Source organism: Rattus norvegicus, chromosome 8 (genome assembly GCF_021556685.1).
Source record: "Rattus norvegicus strain SHRSP/BbbUtx chromosome 8, alternate assembly SHRSP_T2T, whole genome shotgun sequence".
Taxonomy (NCBI): Eukaryota; Metazoa; Chordata; class Mammalia; order Rodentia; family Muridae; genus Rattus; species Rattus norvegicus.
In genome coordinates this window covers 55862419-55881429 of record NC_141541.1, presented here as the reverse complement: position 1 = coordinate 55881429, position 19011 = coordinate 55862419, and the positions used below count along the sequence as shown (strand labels likewise).

At 45.1% G+C, this 19011-nt stretch overlaps 1 protein-coding gene across 6 annotated transcripts in view; it reads right to left on the bottom strand.

Annotated features, from left to right (window-relative positions):
* Positions 1 to 461: 461 nt before the first annotated feature.
* Cadm1 (cell adhesion molecule 1) overlaps positions 462 to 19011 on the bottom strand; it is a 322470-nt gene continuing 303920 nt past the window's right edge. For 4 of the 6 annotated variants that reach the window (NM_001436522.1, NM_001436525.1, NM_001436524.1 and 1 more), the window contains 2 exon segments: positions 462 to 3534; positions 5521 to 5652. In NM_001436522.1, coding sequence (NP_001423451.1) covers positions 3416 to 3534; positions 5521 to 5652 — 251 coding nt within the window. In that variant the 3' untranslated portion in view covers positions 462 to 3415. 6 annotated transcript variants of the gene reach the window in all.

The following is a 19011-nucleotide window of genomic DNA, read 5'->3' as shown; positions in this document are numbered from 1 at the left end:
GGAGAGAATTTTAAAAGGAAGAAAGCAGTATGAATTGTTAAGACACGGAATCCCAAAGAAAAAGACGGTGGAGCAGGCAACACAGGGAAGGTGGTGGGTAGTGGGTGAAGGGGGGAGGGTGGTGGTGGACAGATCCACAAGAGGAGGCGCCATCCCCGGCAACTGTGTTCCGAACACCTGCACAAATCACGGGCCCAGTAGAGGCGACTCCGTTCAGCGAACACCAGACACCACTCCTGCCTACTGTGAGGGTAGAAGAGGACAGGACAAGGATACGCAGACGAGAGAGAGTGAGAGAGAGAGAGAGAGAGAGAGAGAGAGAGAGAGAGAGAGAGAGAGAGAATGCCAGCTCTCAGCCACTTCCCAGCCACCAGTGCTCTGAGTCCCTACACAAAGTCCTAGGAGAGGAAGCTGGGACCAGAGGCCGGGTGTTTTAAGAATCCAGAAAGAGATTTAAAGGATCACTTGTAACATTAATCTTTTTTATTAAGAAGACAGATATTTTATAGTACTTCTTTTTTTTTCTTTTTTCTTTTTGTAAAAATGGTATACATGAACCGATACAAAATGCGAATGGAACACACGGATGTGGAGTTTCTTACACTGTAACATGGTCCTTGTACACCTTAGAAACAGAACTGGCCTAGAGGGAAAACAAGACGTCATCGTGACTAAAGAACAAGCTTATTTGGCATCAATTATACATCCTTCATTATTTTATACTCCTTTAAAAAAACACAAAAAAACCAAGTTTGTTCTTTCTTCACTCTAAAAAAAGTGATCAACCTGTACAAAGTAATACTCAACAATACATTTCAAACAGTGCACTGTATACTTAAGAAAAATACATAAACCAATATACAACTAAAATCCGTAATTTCCTGTTTTTGCTTTGTTTAATTATTATTATTATTATTTATTATTATTATTATTATTTTTCCAATGTGTGGGGCCTACACTTTGCAATCTACCTGAGACGGAAAAACACCAATCGAAACACAGGAACCTGAGACATGTCAACATCTTAAGCCATAAAGTTACATCAGAACACCGCACTACTGTACACTTGTCAAAACAGAAAGATGGGCTGTCCCGAAAATGAGATGCCAATTCTGTGAACAATGGGAGTTTTTTTGTGTTTGCTTATTTTTAGTTTTTTTAATATTTTTTATATTTTTTTTCTAAAAAGAACAGCTGAAAAACCCTTTCAACGACATGCTAACTGGTTGTCACCCTTTGATATGGTCACACTATGGTCAGGATGGGTGCTAAGGGCTCGGAATAGATGCACATTATAAAATTCTTGAAAAAGGGATGTTCCTTGTGGCTTTTTTCTTGGTTAAGTGCCTAGGGGCAGGAGAGGGGTTAACAAAACACTGCTCGATGATGAATTTTCTTTTACACACCAGTCCGTTCCCAAAAGGCCCTCATATTGCAGTGGTTCTATCAGAAGTTAAAATGAAGACAAGAAAAAGAAATATCCTTTCAAATAACAGAGTCGACACTTTTTTCCCCTTAAATAAATCAGCATAAGTTTTCCACATAATGTAACAAGAGTAAAAATGCACCTTGCAAAATCCAAAAGTACTGACTGAAAATGTTATATAATATATATTTATATATTTATATATAGATAGCTCTATCTTTTCTGGTGCCGTCTTCCCAGAGGGACAGTTTTGGAGTCTGGAGCTTACCAACACATGTGGTAATAGTTTAGGCTTTGTCCTTCAGAACTACTTCTAGATGTCCTCAGCACTTCTGCAAACCCCTACCTAGCTTCAGAGAATGCAAATGGTTCCTCCACTCCTCTACCTTCCCCCAGGCTCCGGTGTAAGATATGTTCACGGAAACTTATTTTAGTTGCTATGCACTATGGCTGCCATCATGCGAGATGAGGAGTTCTTGGCAGATGGTTCTTAAGGCTGAGGAAAGAGGCCAGGGCTAGTGCAGGAAAGATAGAAACACTCACATTTTGAGTTTTGATTAAGTAACTGAAAATCTCTACATGCTGCTTCTCCACCTTGGCTCTGACCTTTCGAGAACAATGCCGGCCCTTCTTTTGTACCTCCTGCCTTTGTCAAGCCAAATCTGAAGGAATGAGAGCAGAGCCAGGGACTGGAGGTGGAAATCCCAGCAGGACGGTGTCTGTAATATACAGTACATACAGGACACATCCCACTGCCTTCCTTAATAAGCACAAAGGGGAAAAAAACCCAAAGCAAAAACAAAAGTGGGGAAAAAAACCTAAACAAATTCTGTCCCCTTCAGTCACTCACACAACACATGGACTTGCTCTCTCCTGCACGTCAGCGAGCAGTAAGGCCAATTGGGAAAGGTGGATGAAATTGTCCAGAGTAGAAATAACCAGAGCAGAACTGTCGTTCCCCCTCCCTGCCTCCCCTCCTGTGGCATCTCAAATTTGTCCACTTACATAAAACGGACAGACCTCACCTGTCGGATCTGTTTAGGGCAACGAGGAAGGAGGAGACCTTTCCACTCCAAAAAAAAAAAAAAAACAAAAAAAAACAACCCCCCCCCCCCGTTCTGCACAGCGTGGGGTAATCTATACTGAGCCGCCTACAGATAAAGAATTAACGACAAATTCAATCTCATTGCGACACACCTCACTTGCAGATAACCCTGTACAGTAATGAAGATCCACAGCAGACGACAGCTTCTGGGTCACAGTCTACGTTTCTAGTCTTCGCTGCTCTAAGTATTTAAGACATGGGCAGCAGCAAAGAGTTTTCATTGTTTTCTTTTTTTTTTCTTTTTTTCTTTTTTTTTTTTAGTTCACCCAAATCTTTACGACAACAGAGAAGGATGCATCATGGAGACACTAAATTCTGAACTATGAAATCTAAACTGTGCTGGTTTTCCTTTTATGAAACTGAATTTGGAACAGAAAGCAGTCACCGTCAACACAAACAAAGAAATCAGAAATGGGGTGGGGGGGGGAATCTTAGGAATCCCAGCAGGTCAATTCCAAAAAATGGGAGGTTTGGGAGGGGGGGAAAAACAAATTTGATTTTGGGAAAAATAAATGCACAAAAAGGGCAAGGGGAAAGAAACACAACAAACGAATGAAAAACAAGGCACAGAATTTTCTGCAATCTACCGAAACCAAATCCAAGTACCCAAGTTTGACTTGGTAGGAGGAAATAGAAACGAAAACACCAAAACCCAAACCAAATTAAAACCAGATTAAAAAGAGGTGTCAAACAGCAGAGCGTACTTTCAAAGAACATTTTTTGTCTTTGTTTTTACATTGCAAATCCCAAGCCTTCCCAGTCTCGCATCTTTCCACCCACTCATAAAAAAAAAACCACACGAGCTTCTCCAAAGTTCCAGTATCACTGTCTCTTTATCATCTAAGCAGGCCCGTTGGACACCTCATTGGAACAAAAAGGCTGATCTAGATGAAGTACTCTTTCTTTTCTTCGGAGTTGTTCTGTCCTCCTTCTGCATTGATTATAGCTGTGTCTGCGTCTGCTGCGTCATCGGCTCCTTTGGCTTCATGAGTGAAGTATGTACCTGAAAAAGGAAGGGGTAAAGCACGGTGACTGTCTGGTGGCCTCTGTGTCAAGCGGTACAGAGATGGCAAGGTGCTTTATGGCCATCATCAGCCGAAGTGGTGTGCAGGCAGCAGAGGGGGGAAAAAAACAATAGGAAGAAGAGAGCGGGGTGGGGGAGACAGATGGGGATCCTGGGCTCCAAAGGTAGCCACTCCAACCGCGCGGCTGCGATGTAATTCAGCAAACGAGACATTAGAGCAGTGATTGTGAGAGAAGAAGACGTGAGTGGGGCTAAAATGCAGAAAGCTGGAGAGCTGCTGACTAAACACCAAAGACCGATGACAAGAGATGTTCGCACATGGTTAAAAACCAAAGCAAGGAAGAGCAATTAGCCAATAAATGAATTAGGGCCCGAAGATGCTTCTATTGCCATCTTGAACCAGTTACTTCAACCATAGTCGCCTGGCTTCATGGATCGCTACTGGCTACTCGCAGGGGAGATGGTGTTTGAACTCATGTAAGGGTTGTTTTCCCTGTGCCTTCCATTTCAGGGAAGGGCACCAGATGGAGGACGTGATTTGACATTTTAAGGGCTACAATGGAGGCTTGGGCTCTGTCTTCATGAACAAAGGATTCTTTCTCACCATGTGACTGGAGCCTGGACCCGGATTCATGGATTTGCTAATTGTTACAGCCACTTTATAATGACAATAGACAGAACATTAACCAAGTTGGTGACATTTGTACCACCAAATCCCAAGCTTACATGGAGAGAAGACAAGACTTCACCTTGGAGTAGCAGGCAGGTAGAACTCAAACTGCCTGCTGGAATCTGATAGCCCGCTTACCATTATGTTCTCCCTCTAAAGAGTCTTATACTTAAGAACGCCTGAGACATTTTGCCGAATTCCCAGATTTTCAAGTGATAAACTGAGCAAGCAGGTGGTCAAATGCTCCCTCCCTGTGCTCTTTCTCTCTCTCTTGCAGAGAGAGCTTGCACATGCACCTCCTTCCCCTCCCTGATCCTCCACAGAGGCTGTGCACACTCTGGTCAGCTCTCTGAGTGTTACCTTCCCAGCTCTACCAAGGCAAGCACTGAAAGGCTGAGAGGTTCTGGCCCACACAGCTCCAGGGCTCCCCAACTGTTCTGTGCTCCAGACAGACACTTCTGGATCCTAAAGGCTTTTGTTAAGTACCCTGAACCTCCACTGCTGGGCTCCAGGGACTGTCCCCAAACCCAAGTAACAATCAAGCAGTTATGCAAGTGTCTGCCCCCTCTTATCCCCCCACCCCCAAGCTCACTGCACAGCGCTTGAGAAAAACAACTGAGAGAGACAAGGGCCGACAAAGAAAAGGAAGACTAAATTACCAGGAGGGGAGAAGAGGCCCAGAGCAGCGTGAGGCAGAGAGGAAGAGCATTGGCAAAGATGATTGCCCATCCAGTCTGCACAGTTGGTAAGTGTGATGATTAATGGCAATTTAAATCAATTGCCCTGATAATTTAAAAAATACATATTTATGTGGCTTTTAAGGCAAAGGATTAAAAAAAAAAACCAACAAAACCCGGGCATATCACATCAAGAAGGAAATATTCTGGCCCTGGGGACCAGCTTACTCAGAGTTCAGGGGCAGCAAACTGGTCCTCCTGTCTCCTGGGAAACAAGCAGGCTGTGGATATGTTTGCCATGCATACAATCTTCTAGGGCTCAGGCCACTTGTCACACCAGCCCCTACCTTACCCCCTCGAATCTATCCCAAATGTAGACTGGAGAGCCTCAGACTTATGCAGCCTTGTATTTAGAGGGGATCCAAATCCTCCGGCAGAGTCCTCCGCTGGAGCGGCTAAGGTTTCTCCGCCCTTCCAAGCCTCCTTTTCCCCTGCTTTAGGAACCACAAAAGCTGCACCATCCTCACAAGCAAGCTGCCTACTAATGACAACAGTGGAGCCCCCGGTTCCAGGGCTGTGCTGACATGTTGCTCCAGCCGGCCAGAGCACCTTGCTTACCTTTATGTCTCGCAAAATAGCGGCCCAGAATGATGAGCAAACATAGCATGGCAAACACCACCACGGCTACGACGCCGCCAATCACCGCGTGGTCCACTGCCCCAATGGCGCCCTCTTCACCTGCTCGAGAATCTGTTGAAATCAGAAGAGGAACAGGGATGTAGAATGTGTTAAGAGACACCAAGAGCCCCAGGGACACTGCCTCCAGGGTCAGAAGGTCACCTTCTTTTTTAATGGAGGAGTCAAAGAGAACAAACCAGATGGATCAAGTTACACGGAGGGAACAGACTGACCTGTCCAGTACTGAATTGATCTGTTCTCCCCACAAGGCAATTTCAGGAGAGGCAGCATAGGAGTGCTACTGCAGTGAAAAGAAAATTGGGGAGCTGCGGGGGAGGGCAGGTCTGGATTCTGCCTGTTCACACCTATTCTTAGCACTCACTGTACACATTCTAGAACTTAAGGCTCCTGATAATTAAGGAGGGTGACCTAACTACTTATGGGGACCACTGATGGTACCTTCAGGCTTATCACAGAACTGTGGGCGGGGGTGGGGGTATGACAGAGGCCCCATAGCTCACTTCCTTAGAACAAGCATAGGAAAGCCAAGGCTGTGGAGAGATAACGGCAGGCTTATGAAGACTAAAGGCATACAAAATGCTGGCCACATTTAAAGGTGTGAGGAGGGAGAAAGCCTCAATTTAAGATCTAAAAACCTAATTCAAAAAGAAGAAAAAAAAAAAGAAAAAAGAAAAAAAAAACATGGTGGGAAGGAACACTTGTCCATCCCCAGACGGTTTTGATGTTATTTAACCCCTCAAAATGTAATTAGTTTTCTCTTATAAGCCTCACTCCCTCAGGGTGTCCCCTTTGACAGTTTGGCTGGGGAACAACTTCAGAATGAACCCACAATGAGCTATGGCGATGCAGAATGGATGTATGGCGGGGTAAACAATTTTAATTTAGGAATGTGGCTACATCACCCTTTGCTGAAGTCCTAATGGCACCTGAGATTTATAACATAGTAAAAAACAATTATTCTCCCGTTGATTAATACATTAACATTTTGGAGTGGAAGCTAGACCATTGTCTTTTCTTTCTTTTTTTTTTTTTTTATTGAGTCAAGTACGACACCTCCATTAAAATGATTTACTGGCTGTACCTTACAATTTAAGCACAGCAGCAACAGAAACGGTAAAAATCTTTTAACTTTACATGATTTGTGAAGTCATATGTGAAGGATTTACCATTTAAATCTTTCAGTACATGAAGCACATGGCCTATAAATCTGCCCCCCTTGTAGTTCCTGGATGCCTAAGAGAAATGCGTTTCACTGGGCAGACCGAGAGTGCAAATTCAAGTCAATTTCTAAGAAAGATTTATCTCTGTCTCTCTCCAAAGAACAGAGCAAATCTCTGAAGCCTCCACCTCTAATAATATTTGAAGTTTATCGATCAAGTGTACAGATCCGTGACAGCTAAAGGTAATGGTACTCTTCTGAGCCGAAACCTGATACAACGCTTTCAGCGGGAGGGCAGGCTTACACTTTCTATCGATATTTCCGATTCTGCTTGGAGACTCAACACAGAAGGATGTGGGGAGATAACTTGTGACTGTGGCTTCCAAGGAAAGTGCTTTAATTAAAAGAGCTTCAATTAAAACGTGGAGTATTTAAAGTGTTCCATGGAGTTAGCTTTGGAAGGAATACGGAATAACTCAAACCTCAAACCCCAACAGAAATGCCAAGTCAGAGGCAGCAGCAGGCCGCCCGGACAACAGGATGATGGGAGTTTAATTGGAGGATGGAGATGGAATGGAGGCAGAGTGCTGCAGCCAATTAGTCTACTCCGTGATGTGCAAGTCTCTTCAGCAACGTGTCTAACAAGCTCCGCTTGAGATGTGCTGGCGAGGAATCTCCTTCCTGCCTCGGCCCAAGTGTTGCTTACTGCAGACAATGCAGCCTCTACTGTCCTGAGTGTCCTTTCCCGGGGCAGAAGGTGAAATGTTTTTGCCTTTGAAGAAGCAGCCTGTAGATGAGAAGTACTGTGTGCGGGGCGTGTGTTAATTACTGTTCTTGTTCGGGGACAAAACACCAGCCCCAAATAGCATGAAGGTGGGCTTTCTTTGGTCCCATTTTGAAGACACAGTCCCTCATGGCAGGGAGGGAAGGTGGTAGGACTGAGCGGGCAGCTGCTCACACGGCATCCCCAGCCAGGAAGCAGGAAGAAGCAGATGCTGGTACTTGGCTTGCCTTTTTCTTTTTAGTGACCTGGAGTCTGGACCATGGAACAGTGTCAAGCACATTTAGGATTGGGCCTCTCTTCAGTTAAACCTTTCTGGAGACATCATCACAGACACATCCATGGGTGTATTTCCATGGTGATCCTAAAGCCAGTCAGGCTGATGATGAAGAGAAAGTATCTCAGGGTGGTACTGGACCCTGGTACCTGCTGGAAAATCATTCTCTACATTGCAGAGACACAGCCCACTGCAAAAACATTTAAAGGTTCTCACAGGGACCAGGCAAAAGCAAAACTTGTGGGGATGAAATCAAGTAATCTTCAGTTGCTTCAAACTGGTTGAAGTTTGACTTTATTTCAATAAACTCTGTGTGTCTTAGATGTGGGACAAAGTGATGGAGAAGAGGGAAAACAGCTACAGGAGGCAAGGAGGAGGGAGGAGCCACCTTAAGAGGTGAGTACATGGATGCTTCTAGAAGCTGTTTAAGACTGTCCCCCCAGCCATTTTCAGAGAGATGTGGTAGTATGTTTGAGCTTGGGGGAGTGGTAGGTGGGGAACGGGGAGAAATACAGAAGAAAGGAATGTAAACCTTCTCAAAACAAGGGTAAAAACCATCATCTGTGGGATTCCTTACTTGAGCCCAACTAGTCATTTGACCTTTGCTCTCCAAGTGCTCAGTCTAGCTATTTCCCCCTGTACATCGTCCACACTAAATACGTGTTTGAGTTATCTTCCTCACCCTCAAGGGCACACAAACACTTTTCAGATACTTATTTATAAGCGTAATCTCTCTATATTCACTTTGATCAGAAAGTTTACTACCGCTAGTTAATCATCAGGACACCTCTCCTACCTTCAATTACAGCAGATGGACACAGAGGGTACCTGATGTTTAATTTACAGGGAACACTGCTGGTTATGAGCTCCTCGCCGCCTCTTCCCACCTCTCCTCCACCCTACTCCCACCCCTGGCTGACCATGGGAGGTAGTAATAGAGCCGTGACTGTTCCTGAGTGCCTGTCATGGTCTGGCTTCCCCTGTGGAGAGCAGTTGTTTCTCACTGTCTCTTCTGTTTCCTCTTGTGGGATGGGAGGCGATTCCAACAGTGCTGTGGATTGGCTCAAAGTGGTAGGGGTGATGCTGGTCGTCTGTTCGGGGCAAGCACCTCCTGCACCTGCAGCTGGTGCCTTGCTGACTGCAGAGAGCAGCAGCGTGCGATGCCACAGAGATGCACTTGGTCTGCAGGGGTTAGATTCAAAGCGGAGACTATGTGAGGATCCGTGACGAAGTCTGCCAGCCTCCACTTCCCTGTCTCGCTCGTGAGTTGGGTCTTGTGAAATTACTAGGTGGAAAGGCCATGGGTGTCCGTCCCCATCTTGCTCCTGAGGGAGTTCATGCATCCACGTGGGTCCTGTCCCTTTTGCTGTTTGCTTTGCTGCAGCTTCTCAGCAGAAAAGTGAAATCGGGGGTGTAAAGCTCTTATAAAGGAGCCTAAGTTCAGGCAAAGGGAAGTCTCTCGGCCTTGCTCCATCTTGTTTTCTTGCATCCTAAGAGGCTACAATTCTTCCTCTTGCATAGTCACCAGTGTTAGCGTGTTCTATTTTGGGATAAAGGTGTGCCCTTGTTGTCCTGGGGAGGAATGCCAAATACATGTTTGGTACATGCATATACAAAAACAGTCATTTTAGTTTCAGGTGACCATGGTCGTGTGTCGTGTACCACACACACGAGTAAGCAGGATGTAAGTCTACACTAGACAACACTGAGCGCTGGGCAACACAACACTTCGTTACAGTACAACTTCGGGTTTGCCCGTTCTGTCCCGTCCTATGCTGCAGCACGTCTACAGTTCTAAGGGTGACAGATGCATCACGAGCTGGTTACAACTGAGTTAGCTTTTCTTCTGGCAAAAAGCTCAAGCAACTTGGTTCCAGGTAAGGTTTCTAAGTTGCTTGCAGAATGTCAAGTTGGCAACCAGATGAAACAAAACCAACAAAACCAAAACAGAAGCTCTGCCACAGCTTCAACCACCCTGGCCTTGATTTTAATATCTTAGAAATCTCAGAATAACAATAAAACAATTAAAAACAAACAAAGACACACAAACTTTCACCAGAGTCCCGGGGATGGCCCAAACTGCTCAGCTTTCTGCAGCTCAGGGCAGTTGACCTGACCCAAGGGCAATGTGAATGGGGATAATTATCACGGCCAGATTGGACTTCTAGTTCCTCTCCACCCCTCCGTCTCTTTTTCTACTTGCACTCACTCCTTAAACACTTAAAGTGTTCCTTCTCACAGCACTCCCCAGCCTCTGCTGCCTGTGTGGATCAGGCGTCTGAGAGGGGCAGGTTTCTATGGCTACCCTACCACCTGGCAGGAGATGTGCCACACGAACTGCCAGGAGAATGCCATGATCGTGGATCCATCATAAACCTTGCAGGCTGTGCTGCCAAAGCTGGAGTCCATGGGTAACCAGGGAATGGCTAGGATGTCCTTGGCAGGCTCCTGGCAAGGAAGGACTGGTAGAGGGACTCACTGAGCAGAGCTCTCCTGGCAACCTCAGGCCGCCCATCCAGAAACCCAGGGTGCAGAATCTAAAGGATACAGAGCCCCCTGCTTTGGAGAAGGTGGAGCGTAAGCATGCAGTGTCAGTCATGATGGCTGTAACTGCACTGCATACCTTAACATCTCGGGCTTCTTTGGTGTAGGTTAGATACTGCTCCAGCACCCACCGATCTGTTCTCTTGGGTCTCATTTAAAGTGGAGCAATTCTAGGCCTCCCACTCCCCCAGGGGCCTCTCCTGCCCAGGGATGACTGGGGCCTGAGCTGAGGCTGACATTTTGCAATGGCTCTGTCACTTGGTGCGGGTGAGGTCTCTCTGGACAAGTCAGTTTAATTAAAAACTCTTAGGATTGGTGTTTATGATGGAAATGCTGCCTCTGGCTTCCTAGAGCTGGATGGATTAGCCTATCTCAGAAAAGGCTTAATGACTGTGATGTCACTTGCTACTTCTTGATAAGGACGAGGGAGGAGAGGCTGGTGGCATGTATTCCAAAGCTGAAGCAAAAATGAAAAACCAAACAAAACCTCAAACTAACCACACACACACACAGTCACACACAGACACACACACAGAGTCACACAGACACAGACACACACACACACACACACACACACACACACACACACACACACACACACAGAGCGCTATCTGAAAGGTGAAGAAGCTACCTGCTCTCATCACCTATGATAGCTCTCACCTAAGGCAACCAAGCTCAGCTTGTGTTCTAGAAGCACAGCTTTATTACTGGAGGGGAACACACTGAATGGCAAACGCTGACAAAACGCCACGTTGTTTGCTAATCCTAATATGTTATTCTTCTTTTAAGATTTGCTTTTCTCAGCACCAATTCAATTATAGATGCTACAAATCCTTCTGACATTTAATTCCCTCTTGTCAGAGAGTAGTAAATGTATACAGTACATGCACAGCTTTCCCATTAAGATGTTAATATATATTGGAGCACACTAGCCTTTATACAGCATAACCTTTCCTTTCCATCTTCTCAGAGAAGGGAAGGGAAGGGACCAACGAAGGCAAGAAAATCTTGAAGATTCCCATAGAGCATGCCAGGGGGCCGGCATCAGCCATCAGCTGCATTCAATTCTAGCAATGGCATGCTGCTACTCTGACATTTAGAATGGCTGTGCGAGGCCACTGCAAAGAAAACCAGAGTAGTCATCCTCAGTGTGTACCCTGCCTGGATCTCAGTATATGTTCATTTAAATGACAACTGTGCACAGACAGTGGCTCAGTGACCAGGACTCAGGCTCTCCCTGCCTGCCACTGCCTAGGCGATGGGATAGAAGCTCACTTGCGATCAGACCTGGGCCAGAAGCTAAACTTCATTCTGTCCTGTGTGACTTCAGGTAGGTCGATCGCCTACTCTAAGACATTAGCCCCAGTGATGTTCTGCAGGGTTGCTGTGAGGGGTAGAGCATGCTGTTGGGATTTGATGTCCGTTGAGCATCAGTCCTCTCTATAAACACCTGAGGAGATCTTTTTGGTTCTTATCACTGACCCTAGGCCAAAGTTCTAATAATGTTCAGCTCTTCAGAAACAAGGGTCACCAAGCTTTCATTTCACTTATACAGAATTGACACGTGCTGTAGCTGATGGCTTTGCTGCTCTCCATGGCGGTTAAGGAAGCACCAGGCCACCGGATGCACGTTATGGTTCGGGTATACCATTAGAGGACCCAGATGTTAAGCCCTCCACAGCTAAACGTCAGGACCAGTCTCTGAAAATGTTGATTTCGCTCCCTTCTCCAGCCACTTGGTTTAGCTAATCTAACCAGCAGCAGAAATGGCTCCATGAAACGGTGCCCACCCAAGGTGTTTAGCGTCTTCAGAGGGACCCTGCTCCACTCGCTCATCTTGTTACAGGGCACTGACAGGGGATCGCCTTCTCTGGTTTAAGCAAAGGGAAGACACCGAGGATGACACTGGGGTTTTCCTTAGGAACCTGGTAAAGAGGGCAGAGTGTAACCGGCATTCCCACTAGAATCTGTCTCTATAGATGCTTTGGTGGGCCTCAGGCATTTGGGGTGTGAGGAGGATGGAGTCATGAATGTGGTGAAGTCACCCCAAAGCAGTGTCCAACCTGTGGAACTGGAGCTCACACTTCGCACTGTGGCAGCAGCTCTGTAGTCTGAAGGAAAGGTTTGGTCTATTTGGCCATAACCACCTTGCTCCCCATGGTTAAAACAGTAGCATGTTGGATTATGGGAAAGGTCAGCACTAGGAGGAAATTCAAACTTCTGTTGTGGCAAAGTCACTGAGCATGGGCCTCACCAGATCTCTCCAAAGGTCTGATTTACACTAAATTTAAAATCCTTCTGTTTTAGCCCCCAAGCACTGATGTTACAGGTATGCACCAGAAAGCACGACTTAAATTTTAAAGACTGAAACGTCCACATCTTAACTCTTCTCAAGCATTTGTTCACAATGGCATTTAGGGCCACCTCAGGGGGAAATGAATCTCATCATTTAGGGACGTCTAAGGGGCAGTGGCACTGGAAACACCAGAGCAGGGCACGCTGGATCTTCTCTGAAGGGGAAGGCACTTAAAGGCATTTCCAGGTCAGTTAGCACACATAGGCTGCTCAGAGCCCCTGATGCCCATCCTAAAGTTAATGAAAAAGGGTCAGAAGGAATTGTATTCTCAAGAGACTCCCGAGTAAAGGAAGCTGTGGTGTCCTCAGAGGCTGGGAAGCCTGAACCAGAGGCCCCATGTTTAAATTCTATGTAAATTGCTTGGGCCCCTAGGCTGCCTGCTTTCATCACTTACAAATGATCAACTCTCCCTTAACTACCCTGCAGGAGTTTCTTGAGGATCTCCTCTCCTGTAGTTGCAGCTGACCTCATTCATCAGGCCTTCCTGTTCCTGCTCTCTGGGGTGCTTTTCTAAACTGGCCTGCACCTTCTCCTGTCTCAGCTCTTCACCTCTAACTACTTGGTGTTAATTTTCCATAGTCACTATCAACTTGGGGAAGCAGTCTGTGTTCCCCAATGGGAAGTTATCACGGGGTGGGCAGCGTGAGCCTGTGAGATCCAAGGCTGGTGCAACCCCTACTGGATCTTATTTCCCACTGTGTAGTAGGGGCCAGCCCAGAGCCAAACACACGGAGCTCAAATGCTTTTGTGGAATAAAAATTAGCTAATATATAGGAGGGCCAGGGGTACTGCTTAATGGTGGTCTTTCTTGACTTCTCCTTCTGACATACTGTCCATGAAGGCTACTAAACAACCTGTTTTCCAAACCAGGGTCACACATCACGTGGTGCTGACCAACTGAAGAGTTCCTCCAAAACGCAGTGGCTGCTGAGTGTCTGTGCGTGTGCTTGTGCATGTATGTACAAATGTGTTCACGGGTGCAGGAATGCAAGCATGCAGGAGTCCATTTACTGCACTCTGCCTGGGAATCCCTGGATATGTGAGTGAGGACGTAAAGCTCAGGCTCCTCTGTAATCTAAGAGCTGGTCCACTGGGATTGTCCCAACCACTGCGCAGGGGTTGTGGAAGCCAGCCCGGTATGTTTCTATGGCTTGTGAAGGGCATGGAGGGTTTTTCCAGATCACTCTCTCATGTTGAGGGTAACAAGAAAGCAGCGCTGGCATGCCTTGCTGGTGCCCTGCTTCCAATGCTGAAGACGGACGGTGTGCCCTGCCGGTGCTGAGGGCCATTCTCTGGCGCACTATTTACCACCTCACTCCACCCAACAGTTCCCAGAGGCTCCTTCATTGCCGAAGGGAGGGAGGCACTCAGAGATATTTTTGTTAAAGTTTTAAAATAAAGTAGAAGGATAAATATGCTTAAAGCTATTCTATTCCACATGGGTGGCAATAACCGCCAGCTGTCACCGAGAAACAGCAGATGTAATTGATAAAACAATTCAAAACTAGTGTGGATCTATCGTCAATAAAATTAACACCCAAAAAAGTAAATAAAAGGGTTCAGGGAAGAATCGGATAAGCCCCCCAAGTTGGCCAATAATTAAATCAGCGAACTAGGCACCGAATCTTTTTAAAAATGCAGACGATAAAGGAGGACCAGCCAGGCGTCCTGCTTTGCTGGCTGAGGGCTGCATACCATATGCTGCCTATGAAACCGCCATTAACTGAAGCAGGCACCGGGGAATGGAGGTGGGGGCAGGGCAGGGGAAGATCTCAAAGTGTGAAACATTAATCCCTAATGTGGAAAGGATGGACTTTCTACCCGGTACAGCAGGGAGTGGGTAACATTATTCATTATCACAGTTTAGCATTAAATGGGCAACACCTACTCTAATTTATCGATGGGCTGTTTAAGGCGGGTGTTAACCTGTTTGTCTTGTATTATAATTGAATTCAGTCTGCAGGCTACAGAAATTTGAGAAGTTCATCCTTTCTCAATCAATATGCTCCCCTTCAGTGACCCATTTCAAGACAGCTTCATAAAAAATAATGTATTTTGTTTTAATAAATTTAAACACTATGACAGCTGCTCAATTTTTATTGGTTGTTTTTTCTCCCTTTAGATGTCTCTTCGCTGCCTAGAGAAGCCAAGCTCACAATCAATAGTAATTGATTAATCAGCATCCCCTTTGAACAAAGGTGCTAATCAGTTTTTGATTAGTTCATCAAACCAGATGCAAAGGCAGCCCTGCCCCAGCCTTCCAGCTCACCAGCCTTCTACATGACTTATGACTCCCAGCAACAGGAGTGCCTCGGTCCGGGAGGGAATGGGGGGGGGGCAGTGTAATTATTAATTTAACCAAATTATTATGAACACAAATGGTTGTTGGTTTATTGCTCCTGACTCGGGTGATTGATAGAATGGCAGTGGGGGCCCATCTAACACGGTACAGGACTGAGGCCTGCAGTGCTCCTAATTGATGGTGCTGGGAGAAGAGGGACCTGCTTGATTCATGCTTTCCTAAAGAGGATGAAATTCCTTTTGCCTGTCTGACTGATCCTTGTCTGGAAAATGTGCCAAGAGATCAGGGTCAACCCAGGAGAACTTTCTCAGAATTCTTGAAAGATCCAATCGTGCAGGATCACTGTAACTGAGGGCTGCCCTGTTTAAGTGGGGTGTGCCGGAACAGGGCCCACTTTCAGCTGGGGAGGCAAGCAGTTGTTTACTTCTGGCGCTGCAGGACTGCTGGGTAGGACACACCTACCCTTGTTTTAAAAGAAAATAAAGTTAATGGATGTTTGTACAATTTCTTTCACTCTATCACAAGTAAGAGACGAGTAAATTACATGGCTAATGGGTAGCTTCCTTTCGAATCGATTTATTTAGAATTTGTTCATTTATTCAGAAAGTATTAGCTGGCGGCTTATTGCAGGGCAGGGAACAGACCCAGCCTGTAGCCTCCTGGAAGCTGGGGAATAGCAACAGCTCAGCCCTGGAAATCAATCCCATGTTCTGAGACATGGGGGAGTACTAGCTATGTTAAAGATGGCCGCTCAAGTACCAGCCATTCAGACCAACCATAGTGAACATTACTTGGGAAGAGTTATTATAGAATTCTGCTTTCTTGTGGGCTCCAGGAAGCAGCCATATGCCTGGGCTTTGGTTTTTCCAATGCAAAGTCAAGAGCCTTGCTTACGGATTTCCCTGAGTGACCAGAGAGCTTCAGAAGCTATAGGGAGTTGGCACTGAAGTCTCATGACATCATGGGAACTCATATAATTGTTTAGCCCTGACCACTTTTAAGTCTCCTTCCTCCAGTCTTTTTAGGATATGCCTCTTATTCTGGATTAGTAACACCTAAATCCTGGAATCAAGCATGAAACCTACTTTTGCAGGAGCTCAGGATGCCGTGAAAAAGGTCTGAGGTGGATAAATAGTGTACGGCCGGGTGTGTGACCAAACAACACCCTACCCCGACCTGCTTCACCTTACATTTTGCTATAGCATGGCCTTCTAGTCTATTCCACAGAAGTAGACAGTCAATATGACTTTAAGATCATGCCACATAATCCAACATCAACTGCTTTAGGATACAACCAAATTTGTTGTATCCTGAGCCATTAGACATCTAGGGTGGAACACACTACTTCAAGTCACGGGGCAGAGTGGCCTCTGCTGTCTACTGTGTTCAGGGCACAGGCCTCAGTCTGAAATAAGACACGTTGTCACCATAGGAAAGAAAGGTGGGGGAGTGAAGAGGAGAATTAGCTACATGAACTCATTCTGAGAATCAGAAGCCACCCTGATTGCTCAGCAAACCAAGTGGTCATTTGGTCACAGTGGACAAATCACCCGCAGGTTGGACACTGCAGTGCCTTACCTAGTGACTAGCCCTTACCTGAGAGATCCTCACTGTCCAGTTCTTCTGCGGAATTGGGCAACTGAGTAAGGCCTTACAAGTAAAAACAAATCGTTTTTCTTTTCATTCCTCGAGGGACATAAACAAAACACTTAAGAACTGAGGATGGATTTTGTTTTGGTTTAAAAAAAAAAAAACATGAGCCAAATCTCTTGCTATCTCTCACTTTTTTTTTGGAGAGCTTGATATATTAATCCATATGCTCATTTCTTTAATTATATAATTTTGTTATTGATATACAATCGAGGCAGAAGGAGTCCTCAGCCTCCATGTTGAAAGCACATGAAACATGAGGGTGAATGGTTAAAAATCACTCATTCAAAACAGCATGCGGACGGGAGAAGGTAAAGCCGGGGTGTTAGTTGTGGGCACTCTGGTACAGATCTCTTAAATATGAACGCATTTAGGTGCTACATATGGACGGATGTGAGCTTTATCTTGCATTTCCCTGAAAATCGAAATCCTTTGCCAATACTGACAAACACAGTTCATTATCAATTTAGCACAATCTTAGATCCCATTATTTCAAAATGGTCTATCACCTGCTAAGGGCAGATCGCAGGTTAGGCCTTTATCAGAAAAATCTGATTTCCAAACCATTTTTTTTTTTAAAAAAAAAAGGATTTTATAAATCAATGGCATTCTGGAAAAATGAAACCCTCAAAGCTGAAAAAGCAGTTAGGTCAGGAGATGGTCAAGTGGGGCTTGAGGTGCGTGTATTCCAGTCAGTTCCAGCGTTGGCCAGCTGGCGCGGCTCTCCACCAGCTCTGGTTTGAGTTAAGAGAGAAGAGGAGCATCGCTAAGCAGAGGGAGGTTCAGCTAGAGATGGCTTCCATTTCCTCATGCTTCTTCCTCAGCTGGTCTTTTAAGGAAGTTTATTAAACAACAAGCATGGTAAGATGGTCATGGGGCCCTTCACTTATTCGTTGCTGCTCTTCAATCCCAGCTTACTGCCCCAGGAACTCAAATCCCTTCAATAACTGTCCTACAGGCTCTGCCTGTCATTCTGAAGATGGCGTGGATCTAATTCAGCTGGAGAGAGACACAAATTCTGCTTGTTTTTGTATCTTTCCTTTCCCTGGAGCTCACCACAAAGTACCTTCTCAGTAAGTATTTGCTGAATTAGTGTTTTGAGGGACATCCTTGGTGAATTACTTACCAGAGCCTTAAGGCAACTGAAACAAATGCTCTGAAAATACGTAATGGCTGACGGGTTGCCATATATACATACATGTATACATATATCAAGTGAACTAAAACAAGTTTGTATGAGTGGTCATTAAAACTTGAAACTTCTGAGGTAACTGACAAGTCACAGGAACCTGGGGAGCTGGCTGAGCATGTGAGAAGGCTGTTCCACCACAACTCCTAGGAGAGGAGAGTTTCCCACATGAACCCTAGGTGTCAAATACTCCAGAGCAGAAGCCAAACCAAAATGAAAGCCGTCAGAGTCCACAGGTGTTTGCAAGCTATGGAACCAGGCAACTAAAGGGAACATGGCATTTGGATAAATTAAACAGGCAGAGGAGAAAGGCTAGCCGTTTTTGTCCTGAAATCTGATTGGCTGAAAGTGTTTCTATTTCTAATTGGCTTTATCCATTGAATAAAGACTGATGAATACAATTATTTGAATAACTGTTATAAATGGGTAACATAAAGTAGTTCTCTGTAGTTAATTATAAATTTGCAGTTCTCAGAAGGCTAATCCCTCACTTCTACGTGGCCCAGTGAATATCAAAGTGTTCTACATACGTGCTTGGTGCCCATTGACCCACATTAAACAAGGTTGTTTCAAGCAGGCAGCATTACTGCTGAAGGCTTGATCCCTTGGGGAGGGCACTAGGAAGCTAATTTTAAAAAATAAAGATAAACATGTTTATGAAGTATCATTAATATGCAAAGCTTTCCATTACGAAGTGACAGACAGTTGATATACACCTCATTAAAGCCAAAACTGTCATTTTTAATGGCATAAACTTTAGAATATACCAAATCATCTGGAATTCTCCTGCTTAGATTATGCTCTAAACTGAGAAGCCATTTAGGCCAGTGGCATTAAATTTGTTTCTGCATTTCGATTGTTTTTGTTTTTAATGAATCTGCGGCACACTGTCATAGCTGGATAATTTCTGAATAAATATAATTAGGAGAGTTTGCCACAGCACTTGAGGTACAGTGAGGAAAACAAAATTTACCCCTAGAATTGCTTTGGCCTAGGTATTTTTCTTTCATGTTAAAAATTAGACTCCTCTCATTTTCTCAAAGAAAACGACAGAGATGCATTTTATGAAGCAGAGAGTATTTCTCAAAAGGAAACATTGTGATTGAATAATAAGTGGGAAATTACTTCTTGGTTCTTCTATTCAAAAATTCC